This window comes from Leptonotus elevatus, chromosome 1, assembly GCF_054856555.1.
Source record: "Leptonotus elevatus isolate MCC_2025b chromosome 1, RoL_Lele_1.0, whole genome shotgun sequence".
Taxonomy (NCBI): domain Eukaryota; kingdom Metazoa; phylum Chordata; class Actinopteri; order Syngnathiformes; family Syngnathidae; genus Leptonotus; species Leptonotus elevatus.
In genome coordinates, this window is record NC_141239.1 from 49,340,163 (window position 1) to 49,360,553 (window position 20,391).

The following is a 20,391-nucleotide window of genomic DNA, read 5'->3' on the forward strand; positions in this document are numbered from 1 at the left end:
ACAATCATTAAAAAAAGAAAGAAGATGAATTACACTTTCTTGACCAGTTTTACAAAATGTACATCATCTAAATTAATAAATCTTGACACATATACATTTTGTAGGAGATATGTTGTGCAATATTTTTATATATATTTTGTATACATATATATATATAAATTTTTTTTGTTATGAAATATTTAAAAGGAACAAGCCATGTTTTACACCAATTTATATTTGCAAATTGAGAGTTCCAGAAGAATTTATCAGGGCGGGAAATTCGAACCTGAATTCTGTCTGAAAATTTTTGGCCAGAGGCTTGCAGGAGTACTCATTGTGAACAGCTAACGTGTTAATCTACTAATTAGAAGATGTTTCAGTCAAAAATTGTCAAATTAAAAAGCTATTATATTATTTTTTTAGCCAAATTGTTACAGAGAGCAGCTAATCTAGGCATTAGAAGCTCAAAGTGCGATGCAATTAAAACATCCATAGTACAACATAAAAAGAAAACCTGAGAACTATATTTATTTAAAAAAAAACACATGTAGGGGCACAGAGTTCCCCCTGAGTCCCCCTCCATGGTGAAAAGGTCAACCAGTACAGAGGCCTCCCATGCGAAAACATTGCAGCTAAAAGACAAGAAAATAAAATGTTAAAAAAGCTCAACGACAAAAGCCAGTGTAACTGTTGCCATGTGTCAACAGCATGTGTGTCTGGTAAAGAAGAGAACACATAAACAAGGTGGAACTTTGGTCTGATCTTATTTGCCATGATTTGACAATGAATCCAGTCAATGCTGGTGGTAATGATTTCATATGTAAGTCTTTTGATAAGAGAAGACGACGGTGCCTGAGGGGGACTGCAGGCTGCTTTCATGGTCATGTGACAATCAGCTGCACTAACCACAGTGAGGACAGCATCAGGTCGCCCGCAGCTGAGGATCCTGCTAATATCGTTCATCTTCAAACTGCACGCCATTAGCTCGCTGCTTAGCCATATTCGCCATTAGTCATGTTTCCATTTGCTCATTCAGTCACACATTTTTTTCTTTCTCTGTGGGGCACTGGTGATCTTACAACAGTCACAGCTCTGTCCTTTTCTCTATGATCTCTTCTTACTGTGTTCTTAAATGTAATCACAAGTTTTCAAAAAATCGAATCAAGACCTAGTGTTTACTTTTTAAATGTGGTTAGCACATCTACATCACGGTTGGAGGATAGAGGTTTGAGTTCACGCCTCCATATAAAAAAATAAATCGTGTTTGCCTACTTGTTTTCCCTCCCAACTTTATTCATTTATAAGCAGTTGGGGAGTGCGGTGCCTTGCTCAATGTGGCACAAAAGCAAACTGTCCTGTGTCCAGCAACCAGTCTCAAATATTTTTCAACTGCTCTCCATAAAACCAGGCTTTGCCAATCCTGTTCCTCGAGGGCCGGAATCCTGCAGGTTTTAGATGTTTCTGCTGTCCAACACACCCGATTCATTTACAGTGTTCCCTCACTTTTCACGGTTGTTACGATCCAGTTTCACACCCACCCATGATAGGTAAATTTACGTGAAATAGAGAATGTAAAAAAAACAAAAACAAAACAAACCCCTCCAAAATATTTTTGGTGTATTTTTTTAAAATGTTTAGTTTTTTAGTTTTTTTGGGAAGGCCTTTTTTTTGGGGGGGGGGGGGGGGGGGGGCGTGTTACACTTCTACCATAATGAGCCATAATGAAGGTGCCACACAGCTCCCACCCTTCTAAACACTTGTTAACTTTGGAAATGTAATTTAAAAAAAACAACAACATAAATAAAGAATACAGTAAAATCTGATCTTTAGAATCAGGTGTGTTGTTGGACGGAAACATCTCAAATCTGCGGGACTAAGGCCCTCGAAGACCAGGATTGGGGAAGCCTGCCATAGATCGTACTTATTCCGTACCCTCAAGGAATGAGCCACTGCTGCCCATTTGCTCAAAATAGTTGGTTTCTCTTAAGAATGTCAGTAGCTTGTATTTTTTCAACCACATTAATGGCACATAAGAACAAAATTCGCCAAAAAATTAAGCCAAAAAAATGCCCTTTTCCACCATCATATGCCCATTTCCGCATGACGGCATATTAGGGCCACGTAGAAATAAACTCGCAAATTTTTGAGAGAAAAAAATCCTAAATTTACAAAACATAAACTCACAGATTTGCTAGAAAAAATAGTCACAAACTTGCGAAAGATAAATGTAGTGTAGCGATAGTCTGGATGAGATGCTGACTTTTATCCACCAGGAGCTAACGTGAGGATTCGTTGTTGCTTTTTCTCTTTCTCTCTTCTCTTTATAAAATGAAAAGGCAGGATAGACCTGGATAGTATCGGCACAAACATCCGTGTACGCTACATGTATTTCTTGCGAGTTCCTTCCGAGTTTTTTCCCCGCATAGTTTATTTCTCTTAAATTGACAAGTATTTTTTCTCATAAATTTGCCACTTTATAATGGAGCAAATTTGCAAGTTTGTTTCTCGTAAATTTGTGAGTTTTTTTTTTCTTCTGAATACCACCCCCCAATAAAATATATATACGTGGCCCTAGTATGCCATTGTGGAAACAGGCCTCTGACAGTTAAAAAATAAAAAATTATATATATAAATATATATATTTATTTTTTGTTTTAATATATATATTTTAAAATGATTATTATAATTTTTTTTACTGGCGGTAATGGGCTTCCATACTAAACTGTCCAATTGCTGTCGTGTTTGACTTTAGAGGTTCGGTTAATGTGATGAGCATTAAGTAGCCCGTGTTATGATTCAGTCTCATCACATTGTGTGCAGCAAAGTTTGCACACGCCAACAAAATCCTAAGTTGTCCATGAATGTTATAGCTAAAGTGGGTCAACCGAGGCCCATCTGCTTATTACAAGCAAGAACCATCCACTGCATTCATCCATTTTCTATAGTGCTTGTCCTCATTAGGGTCACGGGCGAGATGGAGCCTATCCCAGCTGACTTGTGTAAGAGGCAGGATCACATGCACGGGGAGAGCAATCAAGAGTTATTTGTAAGTTTTTGAGTCAAAATTCAAACTGGCCTCATTGATTTATCTGTAGTTTTGAATTAAAAGTTGCTGGTAGTTTTCGGTTCTCTTCAGTTTGGGAAAGAGGATAAAATCACGCTCAGCCAAGCCGGGTGAATAGGAAGCTTGCTCCAGCACGACCATATTTGGAACTGTCGGAAGCTCAGGCAATTATGAGCATGCTCGGTGTCCTGCCACATTCCCACAGGATATCTTTGTGGATGTGCTGATTGATGTTCTCGCCCCACGAGTAATGTCCCACACCTGACTCATCAGATTGGCAACGATTACTCGTGCTTTCCCTGGTAACCATTCTTTCCTTCATTTTTTTAGGGTGCTAGCATTTCTTTAATAAAGTGCAGCAGAAATGACAGGACAAATGGGGTCTAGCAGGAGAACTGTCGGGTCTATGAGAGTCTCTTTTGTATCCTGGTGAAGCTACAGGCCAGGCAGCTATGAGCAAGGCTCCCCTCGATTGCCCTATTTCCCTCCTCCCCCCAGTTCCCCTTCAATGGCCTGCTTTGTCTTTACCCGGCTGATTAAGTGGAGGGAATTAGGAGTCAAGCTTAACCCGCCACTTACACAAAAATTTACACATTAAAACCTACAGCAACAAATGTGCAAAACCCAGCTTGGTGCTGGATTCGTTTTGTCATCAATATTCATTATATTATTATATAATATTGGTCATCAAGTATATTGTTAATATACTTGATGACCAATTATCTCCACAGACAGGTCACAGTTGCCGTGTGTTGTGTAATCAGCCTGATAAAGTAATTTATGATCGTCAACTTAATTTAATAATTGGTTATAATAACACTATCCAAAATAAGAATTGCAATCTCATATTTCAAGTGAGGACTACGACATACACTTTATTTACGTCATTATGCAGGGATTGGTCAACCCATTTGAATGACCTCATCATATTAGTAAATATACAGAATTGCCACTGCGTTTGAATGTCATTGTGTGTATTTTCAACAAAAAAATTATGTAATTTGACATCACAAGTCATGGAAAAAAGTACTAAACAAATATTTTAGGATTTAATTTATTTTAAGAAGATCTTCAGCGACTTTCAACACTTTAAACATAGAAAAAAAGAAGCTAAATTAGCTTTATAAAAAAAACTAACAAAAAACAACAACAACAAAAAGCAACGTTGTTCATATACAGTATTGTACTTGCCTCCCGTCATACGTTGCTGAAGTTTGGGGAAATGTACATGAAACAAACATCGACCCAAATATTAAATTACAGAAAAAATAATTATATACTTAGTGAGGCTCACTACAGAGAATCAACTAACCAATTATTTATCTTGTATTATAAAATATATCGATATTGTGTATTTGAAGATACAATGCAATGGTAATGCTTTATCGTGTATATTGAACAATAAGAATTTCTTTAAATTAATTAAGAAAACTAAACTAAGGGATTTATTTATATTAGAAACATGTAAAGTGAGGACCAACATAAAATACAGTAAAAAAAATTAACATGTAAAACCATTTATGCTTCTAGTGCCATTGATAAAATGTAAAATAATGTGAGTGTAGTATTTATTTATTTAGATTTGTTGAAATTCTATGTAATTCATGGGACTGATAGGCAATAATAAGCCTGGTGCTTCAGCTTATTCCTTTTTCAGTTATTAATTGATTTGTTTAAAAGGATGTTTGTGTTTCTGTTTCATGTATGGAACCAAACAAAGCTTTTCATTCATTCATTCATTGAGGAGAAAAATTGCAATTTTGGCCACAGATTTTCTGCCAAAATGAAAAGACCAAATCAATTTAGCAAGAACCAAGATGTCAACGTTAGGTGTTTTAGTGGGTCATACAAAATGGTGTGGCATGCCGGATCTGGCCCGGCTCTGGGCCTTGAGTTTGATTCCTGTATACTAATGTAGTTCATGGGGGGGGGGGGAACAAAAAGACAAAGCTTGGAATTGTAGTATAGCAAAGTTTTATTTAAATGAGTGCAAATAGTCATCCTCACATGTTTCAGCATTCGCTTCTGCTGTCTGTTGCTGCGGCAGCAAAAACAAAACTGGAACATGTCAACCATCAGGAAACAACAAAAGTCAAAAGTACAGAAAACGATTACAGCATTTCTATAAACAGTATGAATAAGACTGGGGTTAGGAATATTGCCATAAAGTGATGGTAATGTATGCAAAATGGAAAGAAGAGCAAGGCAATCGGATAAAATAAAAAAGTGTATTTAAAATGATACATTGCGATATATTTGAAACAAAGCCATTTGATATGTTTTCCAGCATTTTGAAATGTAGAACAAGTGAAGATGCAGGTGCATTTGAGAGATGTTGACAGAAATGAAATACATACTCACTCTGTAGAATAATGAGACGCGTAATACAGAATACAATGTGCTACTTTTGAATTAAATGTGTAAAAAGCAAGAATAAAAGATAAGGCACAGTGACTATTAAATGTTAGGCTCTATGAAAATCCATCTTTGTGAAAGCCGTTCTATCTGCTCGATTGGAACTCGTGCACAATCTTGTGACATTTCACATTGAAAATCGATTTATAAATATAATAAAGGCAGCGCAGTAATAATACACAAAATGATGAAAACAGCGGTTAATGTGTTTAATAATGTATTGAGAAAGTGTTAAAAATCGGGCGTCTTAAAAAAAAGAAGGTTATATGAACTAAAATCATTTATCAGTGTCAGGGTAAATTAAACATCTTTTTGACATCATTACATTTTATTTTTCATTAACAATTTGCAATAACCAATTCTATGTTATGTAGGTAAGAATGAATGTAAGGTAGCTTGGAATGTCACATTGGGAGAAACAATTATTATGGCAGTTTCTTAATTAAAATTATAACGTTTTGGTGTCAAAACTTTGGTGATTTTACAATGATCTCATGTGTATAATGTTTAATAAATAAGTCACGCAAATCAAATGATAATAAAATTGCAAAAAAAACGAAACAAAAAAATCAAAGAAACATAAACACAGCGCTATAAACAGGAACAAATGTGCTCGAAAAAAACAGTGTTATGGTATTGTTTTGCTGAACACACTACCAGACAGTATATCTCTTTGATATAAATTGTGCCTGAATGGGCCAGCAAAGACTTGGGCTCTCCTCCATAAAACAAACAAAACACATTGAATGAGTGGTCAGGGTTTGATACCTGTTCATTCTTTGTGGATTTAGAATGTGCTCATCCTTAGAGTGACCCATGATAACCTCACTTCCATGCAGGGAGCCTCCATCCTGACAGGGACATAATCCTTGATCTAATTGTGTAGTTTGAAGCGGTGGACATTTTGCTGCTGCAAATCCGGAACTTGAGTCGTGCCAATGTCATCAGATTGCACGCACCAAAAGATCACCGAATGCTTTAAAAGCACCACGCTCCAAACTCATCCTTCACTTCTGACAGCATTTCTGCATCTGGGCGAGAACAGTGCAGGGTTTCTTCCCTCCCGTCTCCCCAGCCGACTCGCCCGGTGCCAGCCCACTCCCCTGTGCCCAGACCGCTTTCACCAAAACTACTGCTGCTTGTCGGGTCGGGCCTGGGGGCTGGGCCAGCACCGGCACCCACTGGTCTCGTTATCTGTCATGGTCGCGACAGCGTAGTGTAGATGGGCTGCTCCCAGTGTGTGGGGCTGTGTGACTGTGGCACACAGGACGGGTCGCTGATTGCGGTGTACAGGGGCCTCTGGGTGGGCCCCATGTATGAGAAGGCAGAGTATAAGCCTGTTGCCTGGCTCGAGTGAGCGTAGTAGGACCCTGAGGCCTGCTGGTCAGCATACTCTGCAAACTGAGCCCTGGCTGCCAGTGAGGGGAAGGCAGAGCTATAGTGAGGGAGGCTTAGAGGGGCATAGGTGACGTGGGAACCGGCTGCGGCCGCCTCTGAAAAGTGACTGCCAGCGCCTCCGGCTTCGCTCTTGATCTGGGTCTTGGACGGGTCTGAGCTCAGAAGGGAGCCGTGATGCTGTTGCGGCTGCTGCTTGGAAAGCCAGGCTGCCGAGTGTCCACTGGCCACTGAGGAGATGCCGTAGGTGTATTGGGACGCGGTCGTAATGGGCGTCGCCGCTCCTGACCCAGCACTCTGCCCGATCCCTGGATGGCCATTAGGGGGAAGGTACTGGTCAAACTCATTGACATCAAACGGTTCCATGGTGGCCATCACGTCGTTGCTTATCTCACCGATGTCCATATTGCCAAAGTCGATGTGGGGCTTTCCGGACCCTGCGGCACCTGAACTACCCTCTGCTCCCATTGGGCCACGGGAGACCCCGTTCCCCAAAGCCTCCCTCTTTCCATCCCCCGCCCTCCCCGACTGAAGTTCTGTCTTGGGTGTGGTTGGTGGTGTAGGAGGACTGTGGCTGTGACCTGAACACACAGAAGAAACCAAGTTAAGACTGTTTGTTGTTGTTTGGTCAAATCTGAAATAATTAGTGCTGTCAAAGTTGAAACTTTAAGCTCTAACTCCTGAGTTAAAGCTTTAACACAAAACTTAAAGCTTTAACTTTGAATTGGAGTTAAAGCTTTAACTCAGCAGTTCAAGCTTTAACTTTGAAATGTTTAAAGCTTTAACTTTGACAGCACTAAAACAAATCAAACGTAAACTACTAATAATGTCAAGAGCATACTCGTGAGGTGGGTCAAGGGAGCCGCCAGCCCACCTGCAGGAAGAGGGTGATGCCCATCTGCCAAAGGGGACCCAGCTCGCCCAGTGTGGACCACATCCAGATGGAGACCCTTGTAGATGGGTTGCCTATGCCTGACCTCACCCTCCAAATGGCCTTCTGCATCACTCCCTGACCCGGAACTGGTCTTTCCGTTCTTGCGGCGTCGAGGCTGGTATTTGTAGTCAGGGTAGTCTTTCTTGTGCTGCTTTCTCAACCTCTCTGCCTCCTCGATGAAGGGTCGCTTATCGCTCTCATTAAGAAGCCTGGGAAGAACGTAAAACATCGATCATAAATCAGCTTTCATTCATTCTTGGACCTCCCAAGACGTCAAACATGAACTTTCCAGCCCTTTTCATGAAATGGACCATTCAAAATCTGATCAGTGAAAATGAGACCACCTCACCTCCAAAGCTTCCCCAGCGTCTTGCTGAGCTCGGCGTTGTGCAAGTGCGGGTGTTGGTCTGCCAGTTTCCTCCGCGCCGCCTGCGCCCACACCATGAAGGCGTTCATCGGCCGCTTGACGTGCGGCTTGCTCTTGGTGCCGCTGTTCACACGCACGGGCATGGGCACCAGTGTCCAGTCGTAGCAGTTGAGCACCTGACTGACAGCCTTTCGGATCCCCGCGGGGAAGCGCTCGTCCTCATCGTCGGATTTCCCGGGGGGGTGGCCCCCTGCGCCATCATCCAGGACCGCCAGCAGCTGCTGCCTGTGGAGGGGCGACTCATCTCCACCGGCACCAGACGAATGACCAGGTGATCGGGAGCGGCTGTCGTCCGACACGCCGGGACTGAGCTCGACATCTGACAAGCTCTGCTCCTCTCTGGACATCTTCATGAGGGTGCTTGACGTTTTCCTTAAACTCTACCTGTTGGCTGCCTGCTGTTTGTCCCTACTCTAATGTACTAATGGGCCGACCGATGTTAGTGTGTCTGATCTTCTTCTGACCTCTGTTGAATTATAATATAAACTGCCAATCTGTCTCTACTCTCAACCTCCGTTGTAAAACTCTATGAGGGTTGAACATCAAAGTTCTTTCCATCCGTGTGGTTGGTATCATAGGCGGCTCAGTGCGCACCTTAGACCCCAGTTTACCAGCTAAAGCACGGCTGTCAGCACCAAACTCGCCCACCTATCTGATGACTTCCCGGCGTCTCTCTCCTCTGAGGCTCCCGCGATGGAAATTCAACAGGTGGGACCTGAAACAGCAGAACTTCAGGATGTTGCTTTTTGTTGAGGGGAGAATGTTGATGAAAGGGTTTTTAGAACAACGACATCAAAAACAACATAAGCGTAAGAGTAGAATTAGTGGTGGACATGATTCTAGAAGCTTCTATGAGACATAATTAAGAATATGAGTGAATTTAATTATTTTTTTATTTTTTGCAGCCATATTCAAATCTGTGGTACCTTTATTGTTACAAGTTCATCACTTGGTTAAGGGGAACGTCAACCCTAAAATATTCTTCACAATATGTTCTATGTAGCCCCATGAGTCTAAGTGTGATATTCTGATTAATATTGTGTTTGTGGAGTATGAACAAAAAAGCAAAATGCACCGTTTTTAGCCAACTCAGGGGGCGGCCATTTTGCCAATTGCTGTCGACTCAAATGACATCACAGCTCTGGACTCTGGTAATGTCCAATCACGGCTCAGTTTGTGAATGTCACATGACCAAACTCAGAAAACAGTTGAGCTGTAGTTGGTCATTCCCGGTGCCCTGAGCAACTGTGACGTTATTTTCAGCTGACAGCAAGTGACAAAATGGCCGCCCTCTGAGATGGATTAAAAAGAGTGGATTTTGCAGATTTTAATCAGAATGCTATGTTCAAACTAGTGTTAGTGTAAACAACATAGTCTTGTAAAGATTTTTTTTTGCGTCAACCTCCCCTTTAACTGGTGTTTCGTCCTTCGCAAATGATTTGTCCGAACTGACATGTCTTTTGAGGGAGCATACTGAATGGAACCACTTTATGAACGGAATCATTTCCTTCACTAGAGCTGAGCTGTGAGCGTGCCAGCCGGACAAGAGTGGAACTGCGAAAGACACACAGCCACGGTGGGCGGGGCGGACATCATTCACAGCGACTCAGTGAAAGATTGTACTGCAAGTGATTCATTCACTGTGAAAGAGTGACATTTTGACTCATGATTGATATGATCTGTTTGGCATCCTTTTCTCCAAGCTAACGGCTAATGTTGAGTCAAGACACATGAAAACAAAGACTATGGATGCTTCCCCACTCCTCTTTCTTCTAGCACTTCACTCGTTATATGGCCATGCTCATTTGCCCCCTCCCCAGACTAACATTTGCATTATTGTGCATGTGTGGGTTAATGCATAAAGTGTTGCACAATGGCACAAACATGAGTGGCTTGTTATAGACGTCTGCTGTGGCTGTTTTTTTCCACACTCAAATGTAAGCAAAAAGTACGTTGAAGTCAAAAAGGCTTAATAATGGACCGGTGTAAAAGAGACCTCCACTGAGCTGGAGTGAATACTTGAGTTGCCCTGGGCGATGGTAACCCCCGTTGCGCCACAAATCTGTTGTGAGGTTTTTCTACGCAGTTCTTTGTTTGTCATTGAATGAGAAATTGGAAATCAGAAATCAATACCTACTGTTGTCTGATTTCTGACAAAGTAGAATAGAGTGACAGTTGTGCAACCTCTTTGTAGCGTAATTCAAATCAATGCTTGTACGCTGTTCCTTTCCAAATAAAAAAGCTCAGTAATTAATCTTTTAGTTGCAAGTAATTCAAAGAGTTGGTACACGTGTTGGTTCCTTTACGTAAGCATCACCCAAACCACCCCACAAAAATAAGCTACTGCTGTGCAAGATTTGGCAGTTATTCTAAGCTCTCAGGAGAGAAAGTGTTGGAATGATGTGAGGCCGCAAAAGCACAGACCTCGAATTTACATTGCACTTCTTGGATAAACACGGCCTGGCTGTGGAAATATAAACCTCGCAGTCCGTGTGTGCGTGGTGTGATTTGACACAGTGCGCTTGTTGCACAGGGCCGCGTCTTTTACAGGCAGCAAAATGTGTCCTTGTTTTGTCCGTTGAGTCAACACCCCGTCCCAACTTTACACTCACAGCAGCATACAACTCAGTGGTTTGTTTGTTTGCCACTTTGACGGTGTAAATTGCGGGACAATTTCAGCTCTAGCCCACGTCCGGTGATATTATAAAAGGTTACCTTTTTTTTTTTTATGGTTCCGTTGGGAGTTTGCCCCACCCTTTTCAACAACTCCCCAACTTTATAAGGTACTATAATACTAGACTTTTTTGTGATTTATTTTTAGCTGACATTTTGCTACCTGTACTTCTTATGATTTACTTATTTCAAATTTAAATAACTGTCTTCTGAAACTACTGTATTCCCTAAATGGTCCATACTTGCGAGGGAAAAAAAGACATAAACATGGCTCCAAAATTCCAAGCAGTTTGTTGCATTTGTGCTATTTTTTTTAATACAACATGATAACCTAATAGTTTACAAAGTACTCTTGTTGTTTATTTACATTTATTTTAGTGCACACGAGGAATTTCATGAATATGAACGTATTAATTTCACTTTTTTGGCCTCTAATTTGCTTCTTTTTTGTCCAGTTACAATAACTCACATTTAATTGGACGTTGCTCTCATCACTAAGGAACTGAAAACAACTTTATCAAAACAAATTCAAATCACAAAAATGTTTTTGTAACGTGACCAAATTTCTGACTTCAGCAGGCTGGATAGCAAATATGAAATAACCCAAATATAACTTGCACAATGTTGACACAAGGACACAAAGGGAATCTGTCATTTAAAAGAACGGGTTAATTTTTAAAATGATCTGTAATTGAGGTATGAAGTGTTTGCATTATAGTTGAATGAATGACAGTTGCTTTTTCAGCTATTTAGCGCAAATAAAGAGCTTATGATGGCTTTGCCTCAAATTTGCAAAAGAAGACAGATTGAGAGCAGGCATAGCAGCAAAAATAGAAGAAATGCTGAGTATCTTACTTCAGTACTGCGGAAAAGTTGAAGGTGGCTTGTGCAGGAGAATCCTTCAGTTTCTTTCCACGGTGACACTGCAGGCTTCCCCGGCCCCCTCGGTCGCTGAGCCAGGCTATGAATGCACGCTCTGTGTGACTGTGACGGGCCTTAAAGGGCTCCTTGTATGAGTCCAGAGAGAGAAAAAACAGTAAAGTAAAACGAGGGAGGATAAGTCTTAAAGGAACAGCAACTTGCGCGGATAAAACTGGCATGTGATTGGCTTAAAGTTGATCTCGCTCCCGCTCCCTCTTGAATTTAGGTAAAGCTTTTGAAACAAATCAAACGCATTTATGCATTGGAGTGTTCAGGGATTTGCTCCCACTCACGTGTGATTATTGTTTGCATTTACACGTACATGCAGTATTATTTCATTTTCATTTCAGTACTTATAATGGCATTCCACATAATTAGCCTCTTGCCCAAGCTCCAAAAGTTCACCTCAATCACTTATACGCGGACACAACTCGCACAATTTTATAGTTTTGTGTGAATGACTCGCACATCTAAAGTAAAATGAGCAAACAGGATTTTTTTCAATATGTTAACTACATCATTTCATCACTTGCATGAAAATGACCTATTTAGTTTTCTCAGAATTTCATTTTACAGTGAGTGTAAAAATGGATTGGTTAAAAAAACACAAAACATAATCTAGTTATAGTCATATTGGCTTGATTAACCAATAGATTGGTCAGACATTGACCATTCCAGGTGGTTATGGGCATACCAATTTTATTGGTTAGCACCAATGACATTGGTTACAATAGAAAGTAAGTCTAGATTGCGGTCAGTTGGAAATATATGTATTGTATCAATTGTCTTCTAAATGTATTTATTAATTATTATAAGTGATTGAAATATAGTGTTTAAAAATGGAAATGTGTGTCTATCGATAGATTGCTATAGGCTCAGTAACCTAGTGGTAGAGTTTTTTCCCTGAGACTGGGTGGCCATGGTTGTGGGTTCAATCGCTGGCCGGGTCATTCCAAAGATTATAAAAATGGGATCCATTTGCTTGCTGCTTGACACTCTTTATGGGTTGGAATTGGGGGGTTAGATCACCAAATGATTCCCGAGCGCCGCCCCTGCGGCTACTCACTACTCCATAAGGGGATGGGTCAAATGCGGAGAATGAATTTTGCCCCATAGATGGGTGTGACAATCAGTGGTACTCTTTTTGTCAGCCTCTAACACAGATTAACCAATATCGGTTGGCCCAATCACCAATATATAATTAAAGGCTACGTTCACACCGCAGGCAAATGCGACCCAGATTGGATTTTTTTTTGCTGTATCTGACTTTTTTACGCCAGTCTGAACGGCTTAATTCTGATTTTTTCATATCCGACCTCGGTCACTTTCATATGAACGCTTACTCAAAAAAATCGGATTTCACCAAAACATCGGAATTGAGCAATAAGACCTCCAGTGTGAACGTATAGCCTAGAGTGTCCAATCAACCTACCATGCATGGTTTTGGAATGTGGGAGGAAACCACCGTACCCGGAGAAAACCCACACAGGCACGGGGAACATGCAAACTCCATGCGGGAAGGCCAGACCTCTGCACTGAGGTGGTGGTGCCAACCAGATGTCCACCCCACCTTATTAAATCATTGTTAATAATTATGATTATTGATAATAATTCATTTAAAATTTTTCATTAATTATGAGAAGACATTATCAATGACAATAAAGATTCTTTATTCACAGTGTGGCGAATCAACGACTTGGATTGAGGAGCAACTTTCAAATTTTTCTAACAAATTTCTTTTTTTCAGGTTAATCCCAGGAATCCCAGTCTAGCGCAAATCACAGTCTAACTGTGCGCATAAGTGGAGTTTTTTTCTTTTGGCATTTTCTTCGACTTTTCACTGGTAGAATTGGTTGTAAGGGGATGTTTGCAACATTTTGTGTAGGTGAAGTATTGTGCATATGTCCAGCCCAGCAAAGCTTTTTGGGAACGTCTTGGTGGTCAATTCTCAGTTTTATTATACAATGTGTTTGGGTGAGGTATATATATATATATATATTTTCAGTTTCTCTCTCTCTCTCTCTCTCAAAAATCTATACTGCTTGTTATTCAATCTATAGTGTCGAAAATGGCTTGCTCATGCTTGGTTGAACAAATGTGCCATTTTTGGTAGGTACCAAGTTTTGGTCAAATGCCAGTGATATATTTGGAAATAGGGACCGGACCGGCCTGTGACCAGCAAAAATCGGTATTTAATTGACACCCATTATAAATGATTGAAAAAAAAAACATACTATGATTGATACTGTATTGATGATTTAAATGGAAAAAAAAATTGTTGTAAAATGTGGCTCTAGAGTGAGTGAATGTAATGCACAGCACACGTTTTAAGCAAACAGTGTCGGTCCATGTGAAAAAAGGAGGAAGGAGAGGCTGACTGGGGAGTTTTGGATATAAACACAGGCGCTGCTCTTTGCCAACAAAGACCCCCCCTGTCCACGCCACGCGACAGTCTGTGCCCCAAAATAAAGAAAGTCACCCTCTTTTTTGTCATTGTTTGTTGAATGCAAGAATCCAAATCTTGACTCTGTTCTCCTTCTGCCTCGGTTCTTTGCTTTTCATACAGGTGAAATCAAATGATGTGATCAATAGGCATTCCCACAAATAAAAGGGGTTTAAAGCATCTCAATGTACGAGAGGGCAAAAGACCAGATGGCACTTAGCCAACTGACAGGTGGAGGGCCAAGGCCAGGGTGGCTGTGTGCTGCAGGCTTGATTCTTCTGACCTCTGGCTGTTTTGACTGGGGACGCTCAGAGACATGATCCGCTGATGTGTCCTCCAACCGAGTTAGTTTGTGTGACCACGACAAACTACTATAGTATATTTAGCAAATTTTCCAAAACCGTGAAAATGTTTTTGTTGTCGCGTTGTTTTAAGTGTAGGGCAGTGGGTTTTTTTTCGTCTTTTTTTTGTTGTTGTCTTTTGTTTTCCTAAAAGAGCTCAGTATTGTTCATTCGGTAATGTCATCATCATTGCTCTTTTTTTTCTTTTCTTTTTTTTTGTATGTGGGTGAGTATGTGTATGTGCGTTTTTTTTTTAAATTAGAGCAATTCTGCAAGGGAGAGCCAAAATATCTCCACAGATGTGATGTTATAGAGCAACCGCACCTTCAGCCTTAATATACACGTTGTCAATGAAAACATTGGTAATGCTAAAGCAGTGAATGATCTACGGTTTTGGAGGACCAATTTTTGCCAAATGCATGCTGACCACTGATGATTACACATGGTGTTAAATAGCATGTAGTGAGACGATATATGCAATTGTTCCTTGCAGCAATATGAACGTAAATCTGCAATTTGATTGCAATTTAGCCACACGTAAACTCGAACAACAAGCAAATCAGAAAAAATGTCAACTGTTTAAATTTTTTTTGAATTAAGTTAAGTTAGGTTAGAAGGAAAGACAAGCCTTTCGTTTTTAATCTTGTGCAAAGCAATGATCTAAAATGTAAACGTGAACCAGAGCTATTAAATGGGAGGGAGCTACAATTGACAACATATACATTATTAGTCTGATTACATTTTTGTCTGATGGCCTTTTAAATGTGAAAGGTTCTTCTGGATTTTTGGTGATGAATGTGCATACTTAACAAATTTGATGTAAAAGTTTGTCGCCAAAAGAAAAAATGACATTAGAAGATTGGAGGAGAGACCTTTTGGATTTATTTCTTTATTTGTTGTGTGTGCGCACGTGTATCTGCACGTGCTGCTTTAATGAATAGCTCGTTGTGTATTTTGCTTCATCGGAAATAATCTGGTCACTTTGAATGTGTGAGGGGTAACATTTGAAGGAAAGTCTTACATGGGATCAAGATATGGATGTGAGGTATTGCTTGGGGCTTGTTGAGGCTAGCGATAGGAATGTTCTGCTATGAGTGGCTGATTTTTTAATTTTTTAGTCCTCACTCAATTTCATGTTGTCATGCTTTAAATCAAATAAAGGAACCGTGAATGTGAATGCTACTACACTTTTATTTAAACGTATTTATGATCACTATAACGTAGTTAATTTAAGTAATTGTCGTATATTTTAAAAAGACGGACTAAAACCGTGCCCTTCTTTTGTGGCATCGAAACACCCGAGTGGAGTTGATACTTTGGACGTTTACTGATTCACTATAGTCTCAGTCATGATGATAGCTTGATGATGGAACACGATCGATGATGGTGCGGGAAGTGGTCTCCGAGTGCTCACTTCACAGATCTGTAATCTCCCAAGCCAACTTCATATCATCCTCCGCCCGTGGAGGTTTGTTTGCAGTTCCTTCCAAACGTACTTTGCTGGCTTCAAACTGCCGCAGGAGTCTAGCAAAATCAGTTTCTTCTTCACCATATCAACGACTACAAGTGCACCATCTATAGGGAATGAAAGGAGTTTCTTTGTTAAGCGATGAGTCAAGTTGACTGTGTTCACACCCCCAACAGCTTAAAATACATTTTCAACCTAGAGATATAAGATGGGGCCAGAGGCTGCTGCTTTTTTCCCCACCAGATCATATTTATCATGTAGGCTACTACTCCAGCAATAATGAAATTTTTAACAAATTTGCCGAAAAGTGATTTATTTGAAAATCGCTAATTCTCCTTTGAACTGATACTCACTGATGGTGCTGCGCTCCAGTCCTCACTTAGTGATGGTGTGAGTGTGAGAGAGATTTGACAATCAGCTGGTTTAGTACAGAGGATGGATGGATGGATGGATATTGGCGGATGTCACTTCTGATAGGATTCACCTAAACCGATTAACAAAATATGTATATATTTATAGTGTATATATATATATATATATATATATATATGTATATATGTATAATATATATATATATGTATACAGCGCTGCTCAAAAGTTAGTAATTTTTTTTAATCGTAATACATTGCATGACTTCAATAGTTAACTTACGATTACTCGCAATTTTTTATATCACTTCTAAATGTACAGTAAAATATTGTTTTCTAAGTTTTCATACTCTTGCTAACATAAAAGCGGATTTTTTTTTAACTAATAGAAATATGGCTGCATCTTTTAGTCATTGATATAGTAATTTTATAATAATTCATAAATTTGAGTTAAAATCAAAGGATCTTTGTGCAGTTTGTCACTTTTTTTCACTCGCGACTGCCACCTCTGGCCCAAAGCGTAACTGCAGCATCGCAGTGTCAGGCTCCTTCTTAGTGCACGTGCGAGTACGTGCACGATCTGAAAGTCCTGTACTATTAAAAACGAGTGTGATGTTGGTTTGTGTTGAGTAAATTTTTCTGCCACTAGATGGCATAATTGCATTTGTAAGACGGTGGTGACAGCTCAGTGCATTTTTCTTTTCATATTAAGAGCTATCTAATCTTTGACATAAAGCAACTTGTGAAATTCTGCAAATTTTTTAAATTGTAAAGTATATTACATTTATTACTGCAAAATGTTGACGTGGACGTGTCTGCTGCGTTGCGACTGGAATTCCCTCAGTACAGGCTTTCCAAGTAAGCGGTGGTCATTAATTGTGCGTTAAAAAAAAAATTGTTGCGTTAAAGGAACTTTAAATTAATTCAAACTTAACGCACTCATTTTGACACCCCTAAAATATATATCACATTATATTTCAAATTGCCAAGCTCTCTTGCTAAAATGCAACCCCAAGCTCTAAAAGCTCCCTGTATGCCTCACGGGGCTTCTCTGATGTTTTTCTCCACGCCGTATTAAACCGTGCAAGGGTGATTTGCATTGCCCCTAGTTAAGTTTGAGTTGCGGCCTAAACAATCTTCAGTTTGGCTCAAGTCCACACGAACGCCTGCAAGTAGGTTGCGATGACATTTCTGCAGCCAGCCACACAAACCCCGTGCTCTGCTTCCAGCAAATGTCTTGCAAGGCTCAAATCATTTTTGTATGGAAGACAAACACAGTCAACTTTTCAGACATACGTTAAGTTTTATTCCAAGTGAAACTGATGCACGTTGTCTAACGTTAAATTGAAGTTGCTTAGAATTTGTGTTTGTTCACATTTACTGATGACCACATGTGTATTAGATTTTGTCCTGCATATTTATGGTTATTATTATTATTATTATTATTACTTACAGCGTGATCATATACAACATGAAATCCTAGCTTCTTTTTTTGCGTTTGTAATGATCTTGCAAGGCCCTGCCCTTTCCCATGTGGTACTTTCCCAGAACAACTGATGATGTGATGCCACTCCAAAATAGATCTTTTAATTACCAATGTTTTTCACGGTCTGTGAAATCTTCTTTAAAAATCCAACAGAACAAAATTCCCTGACCAGCTCAAAGAAACGTTATTTGTCCCCGTAGTCAGCAAACATAAAAAGGCCGTCATCAATAAAATGCTGATAACAGATCTTCTTCAGATCTTTTGGCAACGGCTACATTTTGATGAATGCATGATTAGCATGAACACAGTGGCAAGCCTCACGCTCTTTGACAACAGGCTTGCCGCGACTAGAGCTTTGCTGCAGCTGCAAAAGAGAATTACAAATGGCACCTTGTATAGCTTGCAACAGTCATTCCCATAATAATCGTACATCTGCCACTTTAAATGCGTCGGCTGTGTAAAGGGTTCGTATCGTTTACATCTCTACACGTATGCATAATACATAGAGTGGATGGCGTCTCTGTAGGATGGGGGTACTGATTGAAAATTGTGAATCGGGTGGAGGGCGAAGGACGCGGAGAATGTTTGCAAGAACATTCAGAAAATGATGTGCAAGAATTTAGCTGCAAACAAGGGTCTCCTTTGTTGGGGTGTTTCTCAATCTTGTCCAACTGCTTGCTGTTTTGGCAGCCATGATCTGCCTTGCAAAAAATGTCCCATTTTAACGATGTTCACAAAAACTGCCTTAGGATTCGGCATTGGCTTCATCTCTGAGCATAACGCGCAGTTTGGACTCTTGCAAAAATGTTCTTTTAATCAAGCGCGTGACGTGTTCCAATCCTGTTTGCATTGAATGATTTGAAGACAGAATTAATTAATTAATTAATTTTAAAAAAATTGGCAGATTAAGCATTTTAGCAAGAAGACAAGATATGGAAAATAATCTATTCTGAAAAAAAAAAAAGTCACTTTCTAATCATGAGTTTTTCACAGAACATTGAATTAACCAGAGTGAATGGGCGAGGGCCTCGAGGGTCTGCGGGTGGCTGGCCGCAAAGATGCCTGAATGAAAGAGTTTGTTGTTGGATACTGAGAGACGCAGATGAAAGAGGAGGGGACGGTGAATTTGTCGGGTGACGCTCCCTTCTCCCATCGCCTTCTCGCCCTGCGGCCCTGCCTGTCTTTGCCCTTGTGAGCTCGGGTTCAAATGCAGGGCCCACAGCTGCTTGTTCAGATTGACAGCACACGCACGCAGGCAGGCCTTGTGAAGAATCTAGTTATCCCGTTCTAAATGCCAAACCGAGTTTGACCAGAAACTGCAACAAATTCCAGTTCAAAACCTATAACCCTAAAATTCTCCAACCCGCCCTCATAAGTGATGGTTAAAACACACACAGAAATTAATTTACTAGAGCGCTGTACTCATCTGTTTACACACAGAACAGGTTACATATTGGGTGGCTAACATTCTGCACATATTGTTTCAAGACAATCACTAAATTATTATCAGCTGCTGACATCAGGCAGAAACCTCCAATGTCCACATTTGGGCATCCCGGCTTTGCTTCCGTCTGGACGGGGCCTAAATGTGCCCTGTCATTGACTAGTGACCAGTCTGGGGTATGACATACCACACTCAACAACACCCTATGAGGACAAGTGGCATAAAAAAAATGGATGGATGGATTTTAGTCACGAGACAGGTATCAGTTTATCATTCAGCTCAGCATTCATTTTGCTTATAAAATTACACAACACAGCATCTCTAATGGCAAAACAATTTTAAGTAAATGGTAAATGTTGAGCAAATTCTTTATGTATAAGTCGTTCATTTTATGATTATTTTTTTAAACATACAAAAAAAACCACATTCACTCCTCCGCCCCAATTTAGCATAAGGTATGTTCGATAACACTTTCTTTAGACCGATACCTGTTCGAGTACTCAACTCTTGAGTCGTCACCAAAACCGATACCAAGTACAGATACCACTACTACTTTTGATACATACAATTTTCCTAAAAGTACACTCCAAAAACAGTTGGGTCAATAATAACCTAACAATGGGTCAAAAATGGAACGATCCTCTACTTGGGTCAATTTGACCCAACATTTCTTGACTCAAAGTTGGGTCCATTTTTTAAAATTGAACATTCCTTTAAAGCATAGGTGTCAAACTCTGGTCCTCGAGGGCCGCAGTCCTGCCGCTTTTGGATGTTTCCGTTCTCCAACACAAGCTGATTCCAATCAGCAGGATCGTTATCAGGCTTATACAGAGCTTGCTGTTAAGATGATCATATATCAGCTGTGTTGGACCGGTGTTTGACACCTATGCTATAAAGAAAGACCTATGGCAAGTTTCTGATGGTGAAACAGCCACAAGAGGGAGCCCGACACTGGTATCAGCTGCTGTCACTCATATCAATACCTTGAAATAAGGCCAGGTATTGTCTTGATACGGATACTCACCCATCCCTA

General features: G+C 40.3%; 1 protein-coding gene across 3 annotated transcripts; it reads right to left on the bottom strand.

Moving 5' to 3' along the window:
- Positions 1 to 5,000: 5,000 nt before the first annotated feature.
- On the bottom strand, positions 5,001 to 11,880 carry sox10 (SRY-box transcription factor 10). Of its 3 annotated transcripts, XM_086066840.1 has the most exons (5): positions 11,743 to 11,880; positions 8,137 to 8,929; positions 7,695 to 7,996; positions 7,249 to 7,434; positions 5,001 to 7,161 (listed from the first exon to the last, which is right to left on the bottom strand). In XM_086066840.1, exons 2-5 carry the CDS (start codon positions 8,565 to 8,567, stop codon positions 6,656 to 6,658), a joined length of 1,425 nt encoding a protein of 474 aa, XP_085922966.1. In that variant the 5' UTR covers positions 8,568 to 8,929; positions 11,743 to 11,880; the 3' UTR covers positions 5,001 to 6,655. The 3 variants fall into 3 exon arrangements, with proteins under 3 accessions (XP_085922966.1, XP_085922965.1, XP_085922964.1); XM_086066839.1 differs by having other exon boundaries at positions 5,001 to 7,434; positions 7,728 to 7,996; XM_086066838.1 differs by having other exon boundaries at positions 5,001 to 7,434.
- Positions 11,881 to 20,391: the final 8,511 nt, after the last annotated feature.